The sequence below is a fragment of the Malania oleifera genome, chromosome 8 (assembly GCF_029873635.1).
Source record: "Malania oleifera isolate guangnan ecotype guangnan chromosome 8, ASM2987363v1, whole genome shotgun sequence".
NCBI lineage: Eukaryota > Viridiplantae > Streptophyta > Magnoliopsida > Santalales > Ximeniaceae > Malania > Malania oleifera.
The window spans coordinates 94,025,819-94,049,646 of NC_080424.1; the positions used below are offsets into that span (position 1 = coordinate 94,025,819).

Sequence of the window (23,828 nt, forward strand, 5' to 3'; positions counted from 1 at the left end):
ATTGCAAATTTTTTCTTTCTTTTTGGCAAGTTCAACAAGTTAAATGTCAAGAAATATAGGCTGAATGGGTGATGTGATCATCAAAGGCATACTTGGGCTAAACCTACACATTCATTCCCAATTGGGCTCGATCTCGGGGGGGTAAAATTATACAGAGAACCAGCATAGAAATTGAGCCAACCTTAAATTGCAAATAACTCGCAAACTGGATTGGCCCGATCGACTGCCCACCGTGTGTCTCATGCCTAGGTACAAATAGTATATATTTCCACAACATTGGGCTTGAAACTGGACTAGCTATAATATCCATCTTTTCACTAGTCAGCGACCAACAGCCAAAACGCATTACAACAAATAGAACCATACCATACCATTACTGCATTTAGACTGAGTTTCTACAGCACGCCCTCTTCCCATTTAAAACTGAGGGAAAGGCACAAACCCAACATGAGATGAGGAAGAATGACAAGAACACGAGGCTTTCCCTTATGTTTTCTTGGGAGCCTTTGGCCAAATCTGATATCCATTAATCTCAATAAACCTCTATTAATTTCTTTCCTCCGCTTTTTTTTTTTTTTTTTTTTTTTTAATTGACGAATTTTCCATACATTGCCAACTTCCCCTACAGTTTGACTTTCATCTTCGAAAGTGCAAACACAGAAAACAGCCCCACCCTATCCTCTTCTCCTTCAATGCACTTCAAGACCGGGTGGAAGAAAAACTACACCTACAGGCACATATATAGTACGTGCCAACTTTTCCTAAGACAATAATCAAGAGGAAAAAACTAGAAAAATTACAAGCAAAATGGAGATGGGAAAAAGACAAAAAAAAAAAAAACTAGACCTGCCGACTTTTTACATCTGTTCCTTTAAAGGAACTGTCCCTAGAAGGAACAAACCCTTTCCACAAGCGACTAAACCAGGGTAATTTCATCTCACCAGAGCCGGTGCAGTGACCATGGCCTTCCTCTTCACTGCTGAATAGGGTTTGGTCTGAGCAGTCAAGTGATGCTCCACATGCCAAGTTGTAAGCTGTACACGCCGAATGGCATACTCTCAGCCTGTTATCACCATCCCCATCGCACTTCTGGATTGAGATCTGGAAAGCATGGATAGAAATAATTATTCTTATTCAATTTACAACGACAAAGAACAGTCCCTGGAGAGATCATTCCACTGAATGGAAATAATTTCTAACCTTAGTTGGTGATTGAAGCGGGTAATGAGTTTTGCAGCGTACATTTTTTTTTTTTTCCAGAATCAGATTTGCATTTAAAGAAGGGGTGTGAAATTTTAGCTTTGAAATGGAATTATGGTAATGAATAGAAATGGTCAAGTAAGAGACAGGCAACTTACCCAGCAGGCTAGCCGCTTAGCAGCAGTGTCACAGTAGCCATTGTCAACGTAGCTAAATAACTTCCGAGCACCAGCTGGGAATAACCGATGATAGTTGGGCATAACCACAACATCTTCCAACTGCTGCAATGTACTTGGTTCACTAGGGGCACAGTGCAGCCCCGAGAGATCAGCCTCCAGCACATCTTTGCAGACTGAAAGACCATTGAGGAGAAGGGAGCTGTTCTGGCATGTGTACCCTGCATAATCAGAGCAACGGAACTCACAAACTCCATTATCACAGACCCCTCCATGAAGGCTGCATTGTTCATCGCAGACAGCTGCATGTGGCCCCAAGCACAATGTCAGGATGAGAAAAGAAACTACAAATAACTCACTTAAACTAATATTTATACGTGCGTCTGCAAGGCACAATTTCAGAGAAGGCCAGTTAGTTTACATTATCAACAATGATGTCTAAAAGACGAGCTTAAAAAATATTCAGAGTTTAGGATCAGCTAACATGTAGCCTCATGCACATGCCAATGATGCCATTCACCGTGAGGTAACACAACAATTGAAAAAGTTCGCTTTACAAGCTAGTAACTTAATTATTAATATTTTCAGCATCAACAAACCAGTTGACTGCTATTCAACCATTATCACAACAAAAGAATACCAAAAGTACAACTCATTGAACAGCAATATAACCTTTAATATATAACTTACCTGTAGAGCAGTCAATGCCAGTATACCCATCTTCACATTGACAGATCCCATTCAAATGACACTTGCCATGTCCATTACAATTGCTAGGGCAGGAACCTGCACATGGTAAAGTTTACAGTTTGAATTTTACAATAAAAAAATAGTTTTCTGTTGAATTTCTTAAAATAATGCTCAGTGAACTAAAATAGTATAGAATGTGTTGGGGGGAAATCATAAGAGCTCACGTTTACTACAGTCATCCCCATGAAACCCTAGAAAGCAATGACACCTTCCCTCAGTGCAGTCCCCATTGAAACTACACAAATTGGGACATTGCCCAGATACAGGAACCAAGGCCGTGCTACAGAGTTCATGGTAAGCCGGGCAAATAAGTTCACCTACAATTGGAGAAAAAAAGAAGAATGTATAAAGATCTAGAGGGAGAAGTTAATACTACCAACAGTGGGCAGATCAAACAACAGAGTTACCATTGAAGCCAGGGAATTGAACTGGCCCACCAGCTTCAGGACATGCTTTCCAAATACCATCCACAGCAACCTAACAAGAACATGATCAGAATTATATTATAAATAAAATTGCAGCATATAAAGAGGATCGCTATAATTTTCAGAAGAGCACTCATCTTGCTTGGTTAAGACAAGCAAAAGAACATCCTGCCTGACCACGGTCAGAGAATCTTAGATATCTAAAGATAGCCGCTCACTTGACATATTATTTATATTTTAACAAATAAAGAAAAATTATAAGCATAACCTCAATATAGACAGGCAAGCCTGCTTTAATCTACATTGCAAGTGTGCCTAGCAATTCTTGGACCCTAAGTTTAGGTAGTATAGCGCTTCCTTAGGGTGGTCACCGTCACACACTAAATGCCAACAGTTGACATGTTTGTGGCCACCTTACTTCAGCACAAGCTCATAGCATCATGCATTAGCTCATGTTAAATCAACCAGGAAGCAAGTCCAACAATCAATATGCATGATACAGATTAAAGCCCTAAAAGAAACCATAAAAATAGTAGAGCTCCAATACCTCTAGCGAATTGTTTATACACCTGTGCTGATAGCAACCATTTCCCTGGGTCATGGAGCCCCGTACAAATCCAGTACGCACTAATGATGAGGCCATACACCTACATATTTACAAAAAAACCATTAGCAAAATTGTACAAAATTATAGAAATACCGTACCTTAGATCTACAATGGTATAGAAAAAGAACATCAACTACCTACTTCTCTAGGTGGCTACCCTCCAAAGTCCCAATTAAGCCAAAATTTCCAAAAGGCATTCTCTAGATCCACTTAGATGAGGGATATTGAGGAAATAGTATCACTGGTTACTTCTACCAAAACATCCTTCCCTCTAGCCATGGCTATTTCTCCTTATACTAAAACTATATTGTTATATTGTGTCGCAAATCAATTTAACTGAAATTAATACCAATGTTTATAATCTATCAATGCATCATGTGGTGGCACATTACTACCATAAGAAGTTCCCACTACATATCTAACCTGGAGCTACTCCCCCGCACTTCACCCAACATTCTGTCAGGTGCCCGGGCACTATTAGCATCTGTACATGACCCATCTGAGTAAGCCACAAAGTAAGTGCAGTAATCCGCCAAAGATGATTGCCCACCTGCAACAGCATGTTACAGAAGCTAAAGCAAGATTGGGTAAAGGCCCAAATCACTTGAAATGAAGGTAAAAAACATCAGGAGCAAACCTTTGTTAGCCTGTGGAAAATACCGGGCCCATTGAGGGAGGTCGCCACTATAACTTACAATTGGGCAATAACCCTCTGCCTCCCTGTTATACGTACAGCCAGACAACTGTGTGCTATTGCAATGGTATGCACCCTTCCAGAGATTGCAAGGCAAGGTAACAAAGTCAGTTCCCTGGTTGCGACCCCAATCAAGACGATCTGCCATACTATAATTGGCCTCATACCATCCGCTGTCCTCCAATAAAGCCAGCGTCATTTTTGAAACGACTGATCTTGTATCAACCGATCCGGTCATGATCTCGTTCATCAGAAGCCGTTTTTCCCAGTGGGATCCTGCAGGAATATTATGAATTGCACAGCAACTATTAAACTGCTTAATGCTGCCACAAAGAATTTGTCAAGCGCTAACAAATGCTAGTGTTCACCACTCAAAATAAATTTCACAAAATGTAAGTATAAAAAAGTATGCATTTGCTTCATTTTCTCATATTTTGCCTCTAGATATTAGTTTTGCCTACAAATTAATCTTGCATCATCTAACCCAAAATCACAATAGATCATGTTATGGAACATGTAATCAGTTTAACACAACTCGTACATGCGTCAGTGACAAAATCTAATAGTTAATGATAGCCAACACAAATAAAGGAAGAGGAGGAAAACCTGATGTGCCACGGCCTCCCCCATCTTCTAGCTCTAGACCAGTGAAATTCTCAGAGAATGCCTGCCAGAAAAACACTCATTAAGAGTGGTTTCTTCGTCTGTTTGCTTTTGGAAATCATGACCACATAAAAAATTTAAGGCCCGTTTAATTAAGGGTTCAAAAACAAATTTCATTTATTTTTTAAAATGAAAACAGGGGATTGTATCATGTTTTTTTTACACTAAAAAACACATTTGGTTAGTTGTATACAAATTGCACCCAAAAATGAAAACAGCCAAACTTAGTTGAGGTTGATCCAAGTGACAATTTGTCAATAATAATAATAATAATTACGGTTATTATTTAAAAATGGGTTATACCCATGTCTTCATTGCATATGGAAAACTTTATCTGAAAACAAGGGAACACTTTAAGATCATTCCTAAAAATCTACATTTTTTAAAGGTGTTTCTGGATGCGTTTCCAAAAAACAGTTTTTTGAAAACACTAAACCAAACATGAATTTTGTGAATTCTTTGTATCCCGTGTTTCAGGATATAGAAACTGCATCCAAAACCTTAACCAAACAGGACCTCAGCATTGCATTTTAGGAATATGAATTTGGAACTGAAAAAATTTGAAATGTTTGGTTTCAGACAAACATTAATACATAATATGGAGTTTTATCCAAATTCACACAATTTCAAATTCTTAGCCTCAAATTCCAATTTCCAAATGCAATGTAAAAAAAATTCTAAAACTGAATTTTTTACAATAAAAAATGTTGCAGCATAGCAAAGATGCATTCAGTTACCCCATAATGATATCGTGCGTGCATGACAACATGCGGAAGAACCACTCGTGTTACCATCCGCCCAAGTTTTTCATCCATTACTTGTTCAATGACCTACAAACAGAGATCCACATAACACAAGTTCCAAACTGACGGCAACGAAAAATTTCGTGTGAATGCTAAATAATTGATGAACACTATGCTTAAGTGAGCTGACAAACATGGAAGATAGTATTAAAAGCAAAATAAAATTTTAATTTCACAAAAATCTGCGTTTTACTTTTTTAATATTCTACGTAGTAATCCATTTTATCTTCTGATAACTTCTTAAAAAAAGAACATCATACTGTGGGGCAGGGGGGGGGGATGGTTTTGCATCATAATTTCAAATGGATTACCTGACTGCGCCTTCTTTTCCTCTCATCCCGAAAATGTGCAAAGGCATGGGGATCAAAACCAAGAACATGCATGACCTGGAATATTGGAAAAAGAACCAATCACAACAAGAAAAGTATTTTATATTTTTTTTTTTTATTTTACTGCATTAAGAAACCATCTGACCTCATGAATGAGTGTAGCTGAGAGTAAGGTCTCAGCTTCTGCAGTCAAGTGGCGAGGAGCAACATTCACGTGTCCTATAAATGTAATAATAAATTAATAGTTGATATTAGGCTATGATGCATGACAGACACAATAATGATTCATATCATACAATGCTCCATCATAAGATTACCTGCAATTGCACGGCCCCATTGATCACGCTCACATGCCACTGCCCATGCAAGAGTGTTGCCTGTGGTTGGCCTTGTAGTTACCAGAAGAACTAAATCCGCATCAGCAACACCCTCTGATGATTTTTTTTTTTTTTAAATGTTAGTTTTAAAATATAAACAATAATTAAAAGCATAATTAAACGGCCAAATGGTTACAACAAATAGGTCAGCAATACAGATGAATGTGACATAACAAAGTTACCTTCTACATATTCACGTGGAAGCTGTACACCTCCATCTTGTCCACATGCAGAATATCCACTCAAACGCAGGTTCCCTTTTACAGGCTCGACAGCTAAGGCTCTTCTAAACCAGTCGGCTGTCTGTCCTAAAGCCTGTGTTAAGTTGCTGTAAAACATTAGCATCAATTTTTGACAAGAAAACCATAAAGTACCACCTTCGGAGATTTCAAAACGAGCTACTCTTTTCTCAGTTCGTTTTGTTAGGCAGCATTAATTTTGAGTTATGAGGTCAGAATGCCAAACCATGCATTCAGCTAAGACCTCATAGAGATGCACAAACATATGGTGTTAATGTGGATTTGCACAGCATCATAAAAGAAGAAAATATTTTAGAATAAAACCTTATGAAGGCGACGCCTTTTATCTTCCCCAGCTATATCATCCACAGTGCAGTTATACCAGCAGTCAGCAAAAATTGGAGGATCTTGATGAGGATTGCAAGAAGGTTTACCAGAAAAGGAAGCGGCAGGAGGCTCCCCAAGCTGGAGTAAAAAAAGAATAAAAAATAAAAATGAACACAAAGCCGATGTTAGCTCCACGATGACTTGGGTACAGACCACAAATTATAGATTGATTGTCAACACTCACCTTCACAATGTCACCAACATTTTGACAGTCTCTCTCAGATGAGTGACCGACAGCATCATAATTTAAATATATTCTAATGGGCTGCTTTACATCCTTTTGTAGTTCTGGAAATTTTGAAATTTCAAGCAATGTCCTTCCTCTGCGGTGTAAGGGTTTCAAGACAGCAGACTCCTCATACACTTGTGGACTGACAGAATACACCCTCAGACCTGGTCGCCTCCGATGTTCAAGTATCTGATCGTGGATGCAAGAATGTGAAGCAATGTTTTCACTTTCTTTTTCCTGGCCTTGCCATTGCAATCGATGTTCTTGCAAATTTGCTTTAGCAGCTTTAAAGCATACCACTAGCAGAACCACCTAAACATGAAAAATAAAAGCTTCTGTAAGCACAATCAAAAAGCATCCCACTTTATGGTTCCACAAAAGATAAAGGAATTCCCTCTAGACTTCTCAAAACAATACCTTTACCATATGTTGGAAAGCTTGGAATTTGGACCCTGGATGGAATTGATGAGGAATTGGACAAAATGCAGTATAATCACATTTGAGTTTCATCCAAATCCACACAAATCCAAATCCAAGGCCTAAAATTCATACTCCTAAACACAACTTAAGGAAAACGTTTTCCTTTAAACAAGAATAAATTTAAGAAGTAGAGAGGCTTTTTGCGTAATGAAGCAATGTAAGAGACATGACGAATTTTCCCCAAACATTCAAAGCAAATTATGCATAGAGATTAATGGAAGCACGAAGAAAAAAGTTTTTTGAAAAATAGAAAATTTCCAGCAAGTATTTACCAACAGAAAAAGGGCAGGTTTAGTACTTATATATATGAACTCAAAATCATATCAGCCCATACCAAGCAAAAGGCGAAATCTTTGAACTCCATAAGCTAATTTGACCTCAACCTAAAAAAATAGTTACTGAGTGCTACTTGTTGACCCAAATTTTCTTGAATCTAACCAAACCTAAGTACCACCATGGTGAAACCTAAAGCCTAGATCCACGAGGACCATGAACGCCAACTAGTTTTCACGAAGAAAAGCGATCAACAAAAATTTAACAATCGAAGCAAAAAATTTGACAATCAATGCAACTAGGGTCGCTCTCGCAATTTCAGCACTTTCCTAATAGTTTTCCAGAGGATGGGAGGGAGAGAGAGAGAAAGAAAAAGATAGAGAAGGAGAAGAATAAGGAAACCATTAAACGTCCAAAAGACATCCCATATCTCCTGAAAATACCTTAAATAAACCCTAAGCCCCAATTTTATTTTTAATGAAGTGCTGAATTGGAAATCTGAGAACTGGACCAACTGGTTGAAGGAGTCTTAAAAATCCAAACGAAGCATAAGACTTCTTCTTTCGGACTTGATTTCCCCAAATATTCAACCACGGAATTACTTTCTTCTAAAAAATTTGAACAACTAAAAACCCCAAAACCCCACTACACGTTTGAAAGTTTATACCGAAATCCGAGAAGTTACCTCGAAAATGACGACGGCGGCGAATCGATTCTTAGGCCGGAACCTGAGTGCAGAAGAAGCAAAACATGAACTAGTCCGACCGTTCACCTCCATCGAATGGCGGTGTTTGGCGAGAACGCCAGCGACGTCGTTTCCATCAGATCGCCGGTGATTTTCCGATCCCCTCCGAGACCAAGAAAACCCGCAGGCTGAGGCGCATTTCAGCTCTTTCAACCAGTAATTCACAAGCAAAACAAACGGAAACAGAAGGCGAACAGCCGTTCAAGCAGATAGTATACTCCAGCAGGCGGCGAAGTAGAAAAAATCCCAAAAAGATACGTTTATCTATGTACAGTTCAGGCAGCGACGGCAGCGGGAGCGGGGGCAGGGGAGCGGCTGAGAGACAAAAATTTAAGGGAGGGAAAGGATGAGAAGGCGTTGGTGCTCTGGGAGAGAAGAGAAACGAAAACAAACATTAGAACAGTAAGAAGTGAAGGAGATGAAGACGAAGAGAGGGGTTAAGGTGGGGCCAAAAGCGAGTCAGATTCGGTGGTGGTGGGTGGTGGTGGTGGTGGTGGTGGAGGAGGTGGACCGGTGATAATTTTCCCTTAATATAAAAGATTACGGAAATCAAATATCGCGGAGCCATTATAATAAATGCCCTCGGCTCCTCCCCTTCACTTCCAAATACCCCTTTCTTTTCTTTTTATTCCAACTTTTTCTTTTCTTTTTTTAAATTTTCTCTGCACAAAAAAGTCTTTTTCATGGGAATTACATATTTTTTCACGGTCAATAGTAAATACTAAATAGGCAAGAAAATGCGTGCCTAGGTCAAAACTCAAAAGAAGGTTATTATATTATTAAAATTCAAATGTTAGTTTATTATTATTGCGAAAATAAAATATTAATATTTACCGTATTTTGAAAATAGGCAGACCCATAAATAGGGATGGATTTTATCTATGGTAATAGCCGTTTTGATACTCTTTTATCATGATTCTTTTCATAATATTAGCAAAAGAATTATTTTTTATTACTATGTATTTCACAAAATTATGTAATTTGTTTATTTTTAAAAAAAAATTATAATTATTAAAGTAATTATTAAGAAATGGTTGGAAGAGATCACATAATTACGTCAGTATCGCATATTAAATGCAATAAGACAAATTACCTAAAATATTTCAAATTTAAAATTACTTGCTAGTTAATAATTCAATTTAGTATAATGAAACTCGATCCTGATGGAGCAAAATGAAAACAACAGGAACCAATTTTAAATTTATTTTCTTACTCTTCAAAAAACAAACAAATAAATGCAGTTGCTGCAATAATTGGAGTAACAAATATATTTAAATTTAAGTTATTTTAATTTAATTTGGCTTAATATTGAATATAAAATTGGTACAAGAAAGTGATTTGTTGTTGAAATCAAATATTTAGAATAAAAGTTGTTTAAATTGTTCTAATTATATGTAGTTCTTAACTTTTTCATCTTATAGTCATTATTATTATGAGTCATGAATTATTATGAAGGATTTAGATGCCTAGTTTGAGTTTCAGAGACCGGAAAAAAAAAAAAAAAAACACTATTTTTACATGTAGGATATCCAAAGCAATTTATTTTACACTGGAGAGCACAAGAAAAACAAATTTTCAATAAAATTTTGTATTAATTTTATACTCTAATCATTAATAAGTGACTTTCTATTTAATGACAAAGCAACAACAAATACTTCATCTAATTCTCTCAATAAATTACTCTCAACGGTATAGTTCGAGTTCTCATTTATCATTTAAACTATTGTACAATGTTTTACTTAGGAAAAATAAGTCATTAAGAATAATAATAATGAAAAATAAATGCCACAATTTTAACTATCCTCTTTAATAATTTTTTCAAAATCGGGTGTTCACAACAAGGTGACTGAGAATACTCATTCTTCTTTCAGATTGCTATAATAATGTTAAAAAGCAAAATAAAAAAAATGACACAATTTTGATTCCTTCTCACCAAATGTGACACTATGTAGAATTCATAGTGTATGAATTATCCCGTTTACGAGGATGATATCTTGAGGAACTAGAAAATAATAATTATTAAAATAAATTAAATAATAAATATATTTCCAAAGGCATATTTTCTTCATGTTTAATTTTATTTTAATTTTTCACCATGCCAACTATTTTTTTTCAAAAAAATATATTCATTTTTATTTTTTCACTTTTGAAAACATTTCGTCACTTGATCAAATTAAAAATGGTGTAATGTAGTAATCAACCTTTTATATTACATCATCGTTTATGTAACCAACCTGGCAACCAATGATCTTATAATATAAAATACAAATACCATGTTGTACTGTTTTCTTTTCCGATAGTATACGAAGACTTTTGTTAACATAAATTAAATTATGTTATCTTTATTTTTTTTGTTTTATTTTTTATTATGATATCATATACAAATACGTTTATGCTTACGTGTAGCAAATCACGAGAATCCAAAAAAAAAAAATACAACTTTTAAAGTTATTTACTACATATTTTGACTTCTTATACATTTTTTTTAAAAAAAAATATGATTTTTATGTCAAGTTGCAAATGCTAAAAAGATGCAAATGTTTTTTTAAAAATTTTTACAACAAAAATTCAATAAAAGGTTCAAAATATTTCCAAATAAATTAACAAAAAGAGTCAAGCACATGCTCCTATAACTAGCATTTGCTACCATTAACAACATTATATCATATTGAATAATTTATTAAAAAGAAGCTTTTTTTTAGGGAAAATTTTCTTACTGTTGCAGGCTAAAGTATCGTCCGAGAACGTTTTATTTTGTTTCTATTTTATTTTATTTAAAAACCTGAGCATATATCAAAATACATTCGAAAACATGTACTTTAACTCGCTTTATAATATTGAAATGCGTGCTTTTGTTTTCAATGCAAAGATATATTATATTTTTTAAAAGATTTTTTGACTAAAAAAAAAAAAAAGTAGAACAAAGAATAGTGTGTTTTAAGAAAATTACCTTTACTATTTTTTGAGAAAATTAAGTAGTCAAGATATATACAATTTAACTAGTCAAAATACATCCGACAATTTGTACTTTAACTCATTTTATGGTATACAAGAACTTACTTTTATTTCCAAAGTAACCACGTATACAAATCTTTAAGTTTTCTTTTACTAAAATAAAAGATAAAACAAACAAGAGCACATATGAAAATTGTCTTTACTCTTTTTAAAAAAGTTAGTCTATATATATATATATATATATATATATATATATATGTATGTATATATGTGCACTCTGTGTATGTACAATTTAAACTCCATTAGCAATATACATAGCAAAAGAAAATAGAATCGACTAAATAGATTAATTTAAATATAATTTATTTCTCTTTGTCTATTTTAGTTTTTATTTATTAAAAAATATTTTATTTTGTGCATGAGAATTATAATAGTTTTTCTTCAAACCAAGTAAAAAAAAAAATTATACATATTATATGCACTTATTTAGTATACATGGAAGATTAAGTTTCAACCTAGATTTTCTTTTCCATGAGGAAATTTAAATATTTTTTTTCAAAAATCTCTTTTGATGGAATTGCATTGATATAATTAAGTTTCTGCAATTACAAGTGAGCATTAGTTCACTTTCCATGCTCTGCTTATACTTAGCTAAGAAAGAGCCTATCGACAAACTTAACAAAACAAAAAATACAGCAAATGTGTCAGGTTACTTTATGATATTTGGTCTCATCAAGCATCATCCCTACTTAATTAGATATGTTAATCATTTCAATTCAACTATTGAATTAATCTATAATATTACATTTATATGACTATACTATAATATGTATATATATACATATATGTATATTTGTATGTACTTATATCAACATTGATTTTATTCATTAGACATCTTTGAGTGCATCAATTAGAGACTTTGTACATTTAAGTTATACAATGTAAGATAGTCCATTTACCTTTCTCAATTTCCATCTCTTCTTCATATTTGAATTCAAAATTTGTTAAGAAAAGTTCAAGCACTAACTACTATTAGGATATTTCTCAAGCAACCATCTATTAAAATTTTACAAATTTCAACCTTAAAGATGGAAATTTTCAATAAAAATATGTTAATTCAATCATGTTAAATTTTTTGAAAGTGGCATCTATGTGTGTTCTAGCAATTCAGAGAGGCGGGGCTACATTCAAATCTATGGTACATTCTTGAGTCAGTTGGAGATTTCTGCTATCACTTTCGAAACGTTAAATATTTTCAAATTTAATTTCCTCCACCACTTTCTTACTTTATTTCAAAAAGAATAAAAAAAGAAAAAAAGAAAGAATATTTGTTTAAGTTTTTTATATTGAATTTTGTATTCAAAATTTAAAAAATAATAATAATGAGAGAGAGAGAGAGAGAGAGAGAGAGAGAGAGAGAGAGAGAGAGAGAGAGAGAGATGAAACGGGTTATATCCCATCACATAATTCAAGGTCAAACCCCAAAAAGGTTAGATCATGGATGGGAAGAAGCAAAAGATAATCCCAGAAAAAGAAAAGAGAGAAAGAAAGAAACCCTAACTGGTGATGACTTTCAATAAGGTAAGAGGGGGCAGATGGGTTTGGTATTGTGGCTGACCTGCGGCTTAATAAATAAATTATTTAATTAAATATTATGTATATATATATATATATATATATCTGTGTGTGTGTGTGTGATATCAATGTTGATCAATGTTGTTCGACTTTCTTTCCTATTTTGTCAAAGCTGATTAATTTACACATTGGATGTAACCAAGGTTAATCCATCCCTATCGTCAAATGTGCTTGCGTACCAATATTTGCCAAGAGGACAGCTCATCCACCGTGAACAATGTTGCATATTTTGCCCTAATTATTTTTGTGTTGTATATCTGTTTGATAATTAATTAATGCAGCGGCGGTAGGGCAGGGTTTTAAAATTGGTAGGGCCAGTTGATCTTTCTTAGATTTTAATTTATATTTAATCATTTTTGTGATTCCATATATAAAAATGTACATACTCCAATTAAAAATACTATTTAATTTCTTAATTATAAATTTATATTTTAATTAATGTTTGACTACCGTACTACATTCAAAGTGAATATTTATGACATGATAAATATTTTTTTGTTAATGAAGTTATTATATAAAATTGACAAGATTATTAGATTGATAACTGTTGTAATTAAAAATTGAACGACTTTCACGATTCTCATCTGAAAAATAAATAAATAAATAAGACTTGAAGAACTCGGAGTGTATTCCGGGAGATCTCTCCGATGCCTAAGTTAAGGATTAGGTTAAGAGATTTTTATGCAACAGTAAAGTAAAATTTAAAATAAGATACATTAACCTCTTTTTCAAAACCCTATTTATAATGAAGGAATTTGACGCAAGGGTGATACACTATTTATTGGTGAGTTATGGCGTGAACGTGAATCGTTCTTGTTATTACTTTGTTAGTGTAGATCACTCTGGTCATTATAAAGTCAGCATCAATTGCTCCGACATGGACTTGGGCAATGACTCTCCTCATTAATGTCGCGCTCTGATTTCCTCTAGGTAGGTAATATATTTTGGATATATCAAAGATAATTTTTAAGCTACAAAATTTAAATGATACAAACTTTCTTATAAAATTTAAATTATTTGTAATTCTATAAAATATATATATATATATATATATATAATTAAAAGGTGCTCTAAGTAAGAGATTTTTTTTTTATTTTTGGGCAAACCCTTTGGGCCTTCTCGGGCAGCATCAAACCTGGAGAGCAGTGGTCGGTCCCTGTCACACGCTCTGATTCAGGTACACATCGTACGGTTTCTTATGCGATTACTCAGAGGGAGCTCAAGCTCAGGATCTCTCAGTCCTTTCCCACACAGTCACTGCCACTGTGCCAATCCCTAGGACTTGCCCTAAGTAAAAATTTTCTATATATAATTCGTAAAGCTATAAACCTTATTTTGTTTCCTTACCGGTCCTACAGCAACGATAAATTTGTGCATGCCTACTTATATAATTATTATATAAATTTTATTAGTAATGAGAACAAAGTGTTCATTATTCTTTATTCGACTCCATGGTCCTTGGCTACATTCATGGGGTTGATAAGAGCGCGCGCACACAATTTAATTTGATTCGATGAAAAATATTTAAAATTATAAGGAAGAAAATGACTTTAAAATGTTTAATCTCATTTGCTCAAGAAAAATAATAATTTCTTGTCTCTGAAATTTTATTTTAAACTTTAAATTAAAATATTTTTGAAATATTTGTTATCGGTTTAATACCAAATAGGGAAAAGTTAAAATTCTAAATTTTGAAAAACCCTATTTTACTTGGCAAAGAGTTAAAATTAGAATAGAATGTATCAAAACTTGGTTCATATCTAGATTCCAAGAATTTTTTAGTGTATGTTATGAGTAAGTCAAAATAGTATATAACTAGCAAAAAAAAAGTCAAAATAGTTTTTTTATAGAACAAAATAATATGTATATATATACTCATAATTTATCCTAAAGTAGTGTGAGTACGTACAATGCAGTAGACTCTACTTTTACGTAACAAGTGGTCTACAAATACGGTTCATGCGGTCATTGCTCGTATTAATGTTTTGATCAATGACAATGAAAAATAATTTTTTTTAATTTGACCTATAACTTGTATACATACAAAACTTAATTTTGTGATGAGAGAATATCTGAATTATTTTAAGTGGATGGTGTGTCAAAGAATATATCAACACTCCATCATTACGAGCAAATTGGAAAGTCAATACTTTTCTTATTATCGATAATAAGAGTTGATTGAGTACATCAATTTTTAATAAAACGTAATCTATGGGATTTCTTATGTGGAGTTGTGAATAATTAAGCACCTATACTCACCCATGCGAACATTAAGCAAGGCTTTTGTCCATTCGTTTTTGGGGAGTTGGATTACTTGCTTTACAATTGAAATAGAGAGGTCCTTGTGTTTGTCCTAATCTCAGTCGTTTATCTTTTACACCGATTTAGGTTTTTATCTTTGTAGTGAGAGATCAATTTAGATATTTGTTTCCGTACTTTTATTTTGATTTTTTTTCCTGATCGTAGACTACAATTTCGTTTGATTGCATGTTTGTCATCGTTAGCAATCATTATTCTTGTCTTTCTAGATTATCAAGTTTCTCTCGACCCATGAGTGCATTGTTGGATTGTATCCCAAAGGATATGTCCCACATAAATAACACATGAAAGATAAGTGCACCATATGATAAGGGAAATGAAAGGTCTTATCTAAAACGAAAAGTCTTATCTATGGATTAACTAATGTGAGATATAATGGCTAGAAGTAGAAGAGTTTCCTATGAATCTATATTATTGCTATTGTTATGGGGAGTAGTATGATGGTTAAAATATTCTGCAAAGTAATAGAATATATTAAAAGGCATATAGGAATTGTTCTCTCTCTACCTTAGCTCTCTATTCATCAGTCATATTCCCATAAATCTGGTGGAGTATGAAAAGAGATCGGGGTAAAGCGAGAGAAACGGTTTCTACAAGCGTTCTTATCAGTTTGTATTCACCATGAATGATCCCGATATGTATATTTTACGTTTTCCACATTATAGATTATACACGTATGTGAAGATCATGATGATGAAGATCCTGTGTTTATCTAATAGCGGCATTTAGATTTCTTACATGTGGTATCAGAGACATGTTGGAATTATTGTGATCTTCCTTGCATGATAAAGTTTGTTTTCGTTAACCCCTTACGATCTAGTTATTGTTTCGTATAAAAATTTGTGTTCATTATATTTTTATGGAATCGAAAAAAAATTAATATAACATATGATTATTAAACAAAAAATGTATATGATATTTGTTGGATTTATGAGATTTTATATTCTTAATATCATGACTCTAAATCTCGCTACCCGAGATGTAAAGTGATTACTGGGTGTTTATTTTCTAGCGGATTTAAAATTTTAATTTGTAGTAATTTCAATACTTACGGATGGATTCTACTAGTATTTTGGGGAGTAAATTAAGTTAGTTGTGAATTGAACAAAAGATATGATCAATTGCTCAATAAAGTCTTATTGTTGAATCACATGCTTTAATGCGAGAATTTTGGGGAAAAAAAAATGCATGGTTCTTGGCTTTGGGTCACTTACATATTCATATTGGGTGATCAATTGTATTTATGCATGCATGAATTGTCGAATTTTACATAAAAGTACGCATGTAAAATTCTTATAGTTGGGTGAATAATTGTATCTAAGCGCGTATGATTAATTATCTACTTTTAAAGACTAGTTTACGTTATGGCCGATCGTTTACGTTATGGCCGATTCTGTGGTATATTGTGCTAATTACGTATCTAAGGAAAATTCTATCTAGGAAAGTGGGACTTAAGCGGTCCATTGTGACTCCCCACTTACGTTCGAATTGACCTAGTATAATTTAACACAATCATCACTGGGCTCCACTGCCACGTCATCAGCATCACCTCAGCCAAAGGCATCATCACAGTATGAGAATTGTTGAAACTGGTAATTCAAAGTTCCTTGAGAATGATGAAATTAGTGGGAGTGATATATCACATATGTGGTCATTAAAGAGACTCGGGTTCCTATTCCGATATCAAGACCTTTAACAGATATTATTGTTCCTTCAGTTATTGAACATTATGATAACATTGAACAAGAATCTGGTGATGTGTCACTTCGTAATGAAAATATCACCATTGAACCAATTGCAGAACAATCACAAGAAAATTTCCTGATGTAGCACATCTCCAAATTTATTTTATGTGTACTGTGTTTAATTCTATTCTACCACGATACTTCTTTATGTAATAATAATGATGACACAAAATGTCTGATGTGATAGTAAATATATAGAATGATATTAACATGTTTACGTTACTCACAATATTTTAATATTTTGATGTTATAAAGTATTTTGATTTTAATCACCAAAGTGATTAAATCATTAAATAAAGTACTAATATGTTTGATGTTAGAATGATATTAAATTGTTATAAGATATCAAGAATCACCCAAAGGTTGATTAATTGTTCTTATAATATAAGGATAATGTTTCGGTAATATTATTATTATTATTATTATTATTATTATTATTATTATTATTATTATTATTATTATTTATCTATTTATCCAAAGATAATAAATACTTATAATGAGTGCATATAATGTTACCAAAGTAATGTTAAAAATTTAAAATTTAATTAGCATCATTTTAAAGCTCTTTACATTAGTGTTTTCCCAAAGGAAAACATTAATATATTTATGTTTGTGATCTCATAAATGTTTCATTCAAAGCATTAAGTATGGTTAATTTTTGCAATACCTGTGCCTAGATCATTACACTTGCATGCTTCATCCGTTCCAATGTTTAATGGGTTGAATTTTGCTAATTGGAGTAAACAAGTTCAATTTCACCAGTGTATTGGATCTTGAATTGACACTCTTAAGTGATCAGCTTGCTAGTATTACTGATTCTAGTAGTGCTGAAGAAATAACCTATTATAATAATTGGGAAAGATCAAATAAGATAGGTTTGATGTTTATGCGAATGAGTGTTGCAAATAACATCAAGACAGTTATTCCCAAAACTGAAAGTACTAAAGAGTTTTTAAAGTTTGTGAGAGAGCATTCCCAAACAGCAGATAAGTCTCTTACTGGGACATTAATGGGTATGTTAACCACCATGAAGTTTGATGATTCGCGTACTATGCATGAGCATGTTATTGAAATGACAAATATTGCAGCAAAACTTAAGACTTTGGGAATGGATGTGAATGAAAATTTTCTTTTTCAATTCATTTTAAACTCATTACCGACTGAGTATGGACTGTTTCAAATGAACTATAACACCATGAAAGATAAAAGGAATGTGCATACGTTGCACAGTATGCTAGTTCAAGAAAAAAAACACGACTGAACAATAAAGGAATTCACTCTATTCATTATGTGAACAATCAAGGAGTTGAAAAGAAAGTAAAGAAGCATGGAAAGGGGAAAGGATCTTTGAAAGATAATGAATCCTCTTCTCATATCCAGAATAAGGTATCAAGTAAGGACAAATATTGTTTCTATAGAAAACCTGGACATTACCAGAAGTACTGCTTGAAACAGAAAGCTTGGTTCGAAAGGAAGGGTAAGCCTACAGCTTATATATGTTTTTAATCGAATTTAGCTGAATTTCCTTATAATACTTGGTGGATTGATTCTGGATGTACAACTCATGTTTCTAATATGATGCAAGGATTTCTTACAATCTGAAACATAAACCCGAATGAGAAGTTTATCTTCATGGGGAACAGAATAAAAGTGTCAGTTGAAGTTGTTGTGACTTATCGTTTAATCCTAGATACTAGTTATTGGTTGGATTTATATGAGACTTTTATGTTCCTAGTATTTCTAAGAATTTAGTTTCATTATCTAAATTGGATGTTTCTGGGTACACTTGTAATTTTAATAAAGTTATTTTTTTTTTCAGTTTATTTAAGGATGCTTGTATGGTTTGTTGTGGTATGCTTTGTGATGGATTATATAAGTTAAAACTTGATAATCGTTATGCTGAAACACTTTTAACCTCGCATCATAGTATTGGCACTAAACGAAGTTTAGTGAATGAATGATCTGCTTACTTGTGGCATAAACGGTTAGGTCATATTTCCAAAGAAAGGCTGGAAAGATTAGTAAAGAGTGAAATTCTTCCAGATTTGGATTTTACTGACTTTGACATTAGTGTAGATTGTATTAAAGGAAAGCAGATAAGACACATAAAGAAAGGAGCCACAAGGAGCACTCAACTTCTAGAAATTATACACACTGATTTATGTGGACCCTTTGACATAAATACCTTCAGTAATGATAGATATTTCATCACCTTTAACGATGATTTTTCACGTTACGGATATGTCTACTTGCTACATGATAAATCTCAAGCGGTAAACACTTTGGAGATTTATGTAAATGAAGTTGAAAGGCAATTAGACAGAAAAGTGAAAATTGTTAGATCTGATAGACACACGGAGCTCAAATATTTGGCCGCTAAGGATGAAGTTAAAAAAAAAAAAACTGTGGTTATAGAACATATTAGGACTGAGCTCATGATAGCAGATTCTTTTACTAAGGGATTGGCACCAAAGACATTTAGGGAACATGCTGATCACATGGATCTTAGTTGTAATGTCTGATGTATAATTGTGGATCTTTATGTTTTGTTTTATAACATGTATGTTGATATCACTAATGGTGTTTCTGAACATTGTTTCCTATTTACCCTCAATTACGTAATTATGGAGATGAATCATTGTTGACAGGAATGGTCTTTGACAAAAGCATTACAGGGACATTATGGTTACTTCCTATTATGAATTATAGTTAAATGATTTGCTAGCATAGTAGTACATGGAAGGGAAGATGTCACTTTAATGATATTTACCGTCATGACTTGTGTTAGAAGGTTGTTTAATTATGATATTATGGTAATCTCACTAAAAGTATGTATAAGCTAACAATTGTGCACATATGATGGTTATATGGTTAATCTAAATTAAAGTCATTCATATGGGCCAAGTGGGAGAATGTTGAGTTATATCCCAAAGGTTATGTCCCACATGAATAACACATGAAAGATAAGTGCACCATATGATAAGGGAAATGAAAGGTCTTATCTAAAATGAAAAGTCTTATCTATGGATTAACTAATGTGAGATATAATGGCTGGAAGTTGAAGAGTTTCCTATGAATCCATATTATTGCTGTTGTTATGGGAAGTAGTATGATAGTTAAGATATTCTGCAAAGTAATAGAATAGATTAAAAGTAAGACATATAACAAATGTCCTCTCTCTGCCTTAGCTCTCTATTCATCAGTCATTTTCCCTTAAATCTGGTGGAGTACGGAAATAGATTAGGGTTGTAAGAACCCGAACTGTGATAAATGGGTTTAAATAAATAAGAGGGGTAAAATTGGAATTTGAACAGGCTTCGTCGACGAAGTCAGAGTTCGTCGATGAAGGCCATGCATCTCTCATTGACGAAGTGCAAAGGCTCATCGACGAGGAGAAGCCGAGGAGTTTCAAGAAACCAGTGATATCAGGATTCGTCGACGAATCCACCGTCTCGTCGACGAGAAGACTATATAGCCTCGTCGACGAGGACACCATTTCGTCGACGAGTTTACCCGAGTCAAAGGGCTATAAATATTATTTCTCATTGCTTAACCATTAAGAAACTCAAACATCTTCTCTCTATCTCCATAGAACTCTCCCTACACTTCCTTTCTCTAGATTTCTTCGTCGTTCGTCGTTAGAATCGTGAATCTGAAGTTACCACGAGGATCGTGGAAGGATTCTTTACAAGTTCTACAAATCGGAATCTTGTTTCGGAGATTTTCGGGTTTCGGCTTAAAATCGAGATAAGGCTTGGTTTTCAATTCTGATTTGGTAGTTTTGTAGGGAACAGTGTTGTGAGTATATTCTATACTGTTGATTGTAGGTTTGGAAACTCAGTTCACTGTTTAGGGAACTTAGAGTTCGAGATTGGCTATTCGGGAAAAAGGTAAGGGGAATTGTGTTTATATCGGTTATTTTTTAAATCGGATTCGGTAGAAATGTGGTTCACGGTCCTGTGTGTGTTTTGGCTACTCATTTGAGGGGATCTAACGGGGAAAACTATGAGTTTTTCATGATTACAGTTTTGGAAAAAAGGGGGCGACGGGCTGCATCCCTAGTTTTGTTGAAAACCTATGTATATGTTGATTTATAATGTGTTATAGGGATGATCATGTATTGACTTGTTTTAAACTGTATGTGTTGGAAAACCATGATTTTAGATTACTAAATGGGTATGGGTTGTTTGGTTATATGAACATGCATGTGTGTATGATATGTTGAAATGCTAGTAGGAACGCGGTTCCGAATTGTTCCAGGTACTGAGAGTGTCCGACTTTATATCCGAGGGCGTATGAAATCGCTAACCATAGATTGGCAGAGGTTCGGCTCTATATCCAAGGGCGTGAGCCTATTTCGGCAGATTAGACCGAAGGGTGTGGATCCACCAGTTAGCGCCGGTACGATGCCATGGGAGTCGGGGACTAGCCATGTGTCGGTGGCGTCGTGTTACGCGGGTTGGCTACAGGACAACATCGTATGTCGCGGGCCGGCTTTGAGCCGATGGGTGTGACGACACCGGGATTGCTGATCATGTGTGTTGTGTGCATGTATGCAATGTGTAAAATTAGTACTGGACTGCATTTAATTGCATGTATGTTACATCATGATAACACTCAAATGCCACACACCGATATAACCTGTGTTCTTCCTTACTGAGAGGTGTCTCACCCCAATTGTAAGTACATTTTTACAGGTCCTTCGAGTAATCGGAACTAGCGTCCTAGTGTAGGGAGCGTAGTGGCCAGTGTACTGCGGTTAGCACTTGGGTAAGTACTAGGACTGTATTTTGATGGGTTGCCATTTTAGGATGTGTTGGGTACCCAGTTGTACGTTGTATGATAGAGCCTGTTCTACTCTTGTATAGAATCTGGTATAGTATTGCATATATATATATATATATATAGAATGACCTTTTCCGCCGTGTATTTTCTGTTGTGTTTGGATGTGTTTAGGGTGCCTGGGCACCCCTCTGGGTCGAACCCTCATCCTTTGTACTGTATCTTTGGATGTTTTATTATATATAGGGACAGGTTAGATTACATTTTCACCCCTGGGTCTCATTTCCGGGTTCGGGGGGTAACAAGGGTGAAGCGAGACAAACGATTTCTATGGTTTCTACAAGTGTTCTTATCAGTTTATATTTGCCATGAACGATCCTGGTATGTATACTTTATGTTTTTCATATTATAGATTATACATGTATGTGAAGATCATGATGATGATGTTGAGAATTCCACTTATGAGCTTGCCCCACATTGGAAAATTAGAGTGGATGATGGGTGCTTATATACATGGTTGGGCCCAAGATCCAATAAGCTTAAGCTTTTGGGTCAAGTTGGTGCTCCTCACCCATGTGTATCAAGCCCACCCATGGGCTCTTCTGGTCCTATCAAGTGGTATCAGAGCCGATGATTCGTAACTCTAGGTGAGTGACGTCATAAAAGTCGAGACGGGAAGCTAATTCTCCGAACGTGCTAATAGTTGGAGGACCAAGTGTGTGGCTGAGGCCAATAAGGATCATCTAGGCTGCGGATGAATCCGAATAGGGTCAAGACGTGAGAAGTAGGATTGGTTCGGAGGCACGTGGAATGCAATCTGACGCACGTAAGGCGTCAGTGGTAAGGCCCACTTGAGCAACTGTTGGAGAATTAAGCTTACTCCCAAAAGGGAGATGATTTTCATTCAAAGGGGAGCAATTACAACTCACAAGTGAGGGGGAGATTGTTGAGAATTCCACTTGTGAGCTTGTCCCACATTGAAAAATTAGAGTGGATGATGGGTGCTTGTATACATGGTTGGACCCAAAACCCAATAAGCTTAAGCTTTTAGGTCAAGTTGGTGTTCACCTATGTGTATCAAGCCCACCCATGGGTTCTTCTGGTCCTATCTAATGAAGATCTTATGTTTATCTAATAGCAACATTTAGATTTCTTACATCATCTTTAAAAAAGACTGTTGTATATTGACAGTACATGTCATCGAGCCTTCTTGTTATACATACCTTAGCTGGTAAGTTTACTCTGGTCACTTTATCTACATCCTATTATCAACTTATTTTTACAAAAAAAACCAACATTGAACACCCTCTTTCCCTAGCTTATTTATGTGCTTTAAATTGCATACAACTTTAATGTTCCCTAAATTCAAAGAGACTACCAATTCATTTACCTTATGTTTGGAGAGACATTGAATTTGGATTATTACTGGATTTGAATGATATGTAATATAGAATTATATTGAAATTTATTCAAACCCAACTAAATCCAAATTTAAAATCTAAAATTCAAGCTCCCAAATGCAACATTAATAAAAAATGCCTAAGAGCTCATAAAAAAAATATATAAACTCATTCAAAGAGACCCAGTTCCTATAGTGAAAGCTTGACCAAACACTATACACAAGTAGGGCTGCAAACTAGCCGAGTTGTGGTGAGCTCAAGCTTGACTTGTTTAGCATATATATAACTTGAGTTTGGCTCAAGTTCGACTCAACTAAAGGTCATTTTACGTAGAAATGAGTCAAGCTTGAGCTCAAACTCGACTCGATTGAAGCTCATTTTAAACTAATAAACAAATCAAACCATTAAACTAATTAAATTAATTGATAATTAATAAATATAATTTGAGAAAAAATGTATTTTAAAGTAAAAAATTTAAAATTAAATATTTAATGTGATTAATTTTGAGTTTGTTCATGAGCCTAATATCGAGTTAATTTATGATTTACTAAAAAACTAATAAAGGAGCTGATAAATGAGCCAACTCATGAAGTGTTAAACGAGTCGGCTCACAAG

At 34.3% G+C, this 23,828-nt stretch overlaps 1 protein-coding gene across 1 annotated transcript; it reads right to left on the reverse strand.

Annotated features, from left to right (window-relative positions):
• Window positions 1-345: 345 nt before the first annotated feature.
• On the reverse strand, window positions 346-8,917 carry LOC131162275 (uncharacterized). The gene is made up of 17 exons (XM_058118582.1): window positions 8,318-8,917; window positions 6,835-7,191; window positions 6,588-6,728; window positions 6,207-6,339; window positions 5,965-6,078; window positions 5,793-5,866; window positions 5,630-5,704; window positions 5,253-5,345; window positions 4,459-4,519; window positions 3,796-4,128; window positions 3,582-3,708; window positions 3,099-3,198; window positions 2,534-2,603; window positions 2,291-2,443; window positions 2,067-2,162; window positions 1,359-1,678; window positions 346-1,101 (listed from the first exon to the last, which is right to left on the reverse strand). Exons 1-17 carry the CDS (start codon window positions 8,408-8,410, stop codon window positions 841-843), a joined length of 2,601 nt encoding a protein of 866 aa, XP_057974565.1. The 5' UTR covers window positions 8,411-8,917; the 3' UTR covers window positions 346-840.
• Between the last annotated feature and the right edge of the window lie 14,911 nt (window positions 8,918-23,828).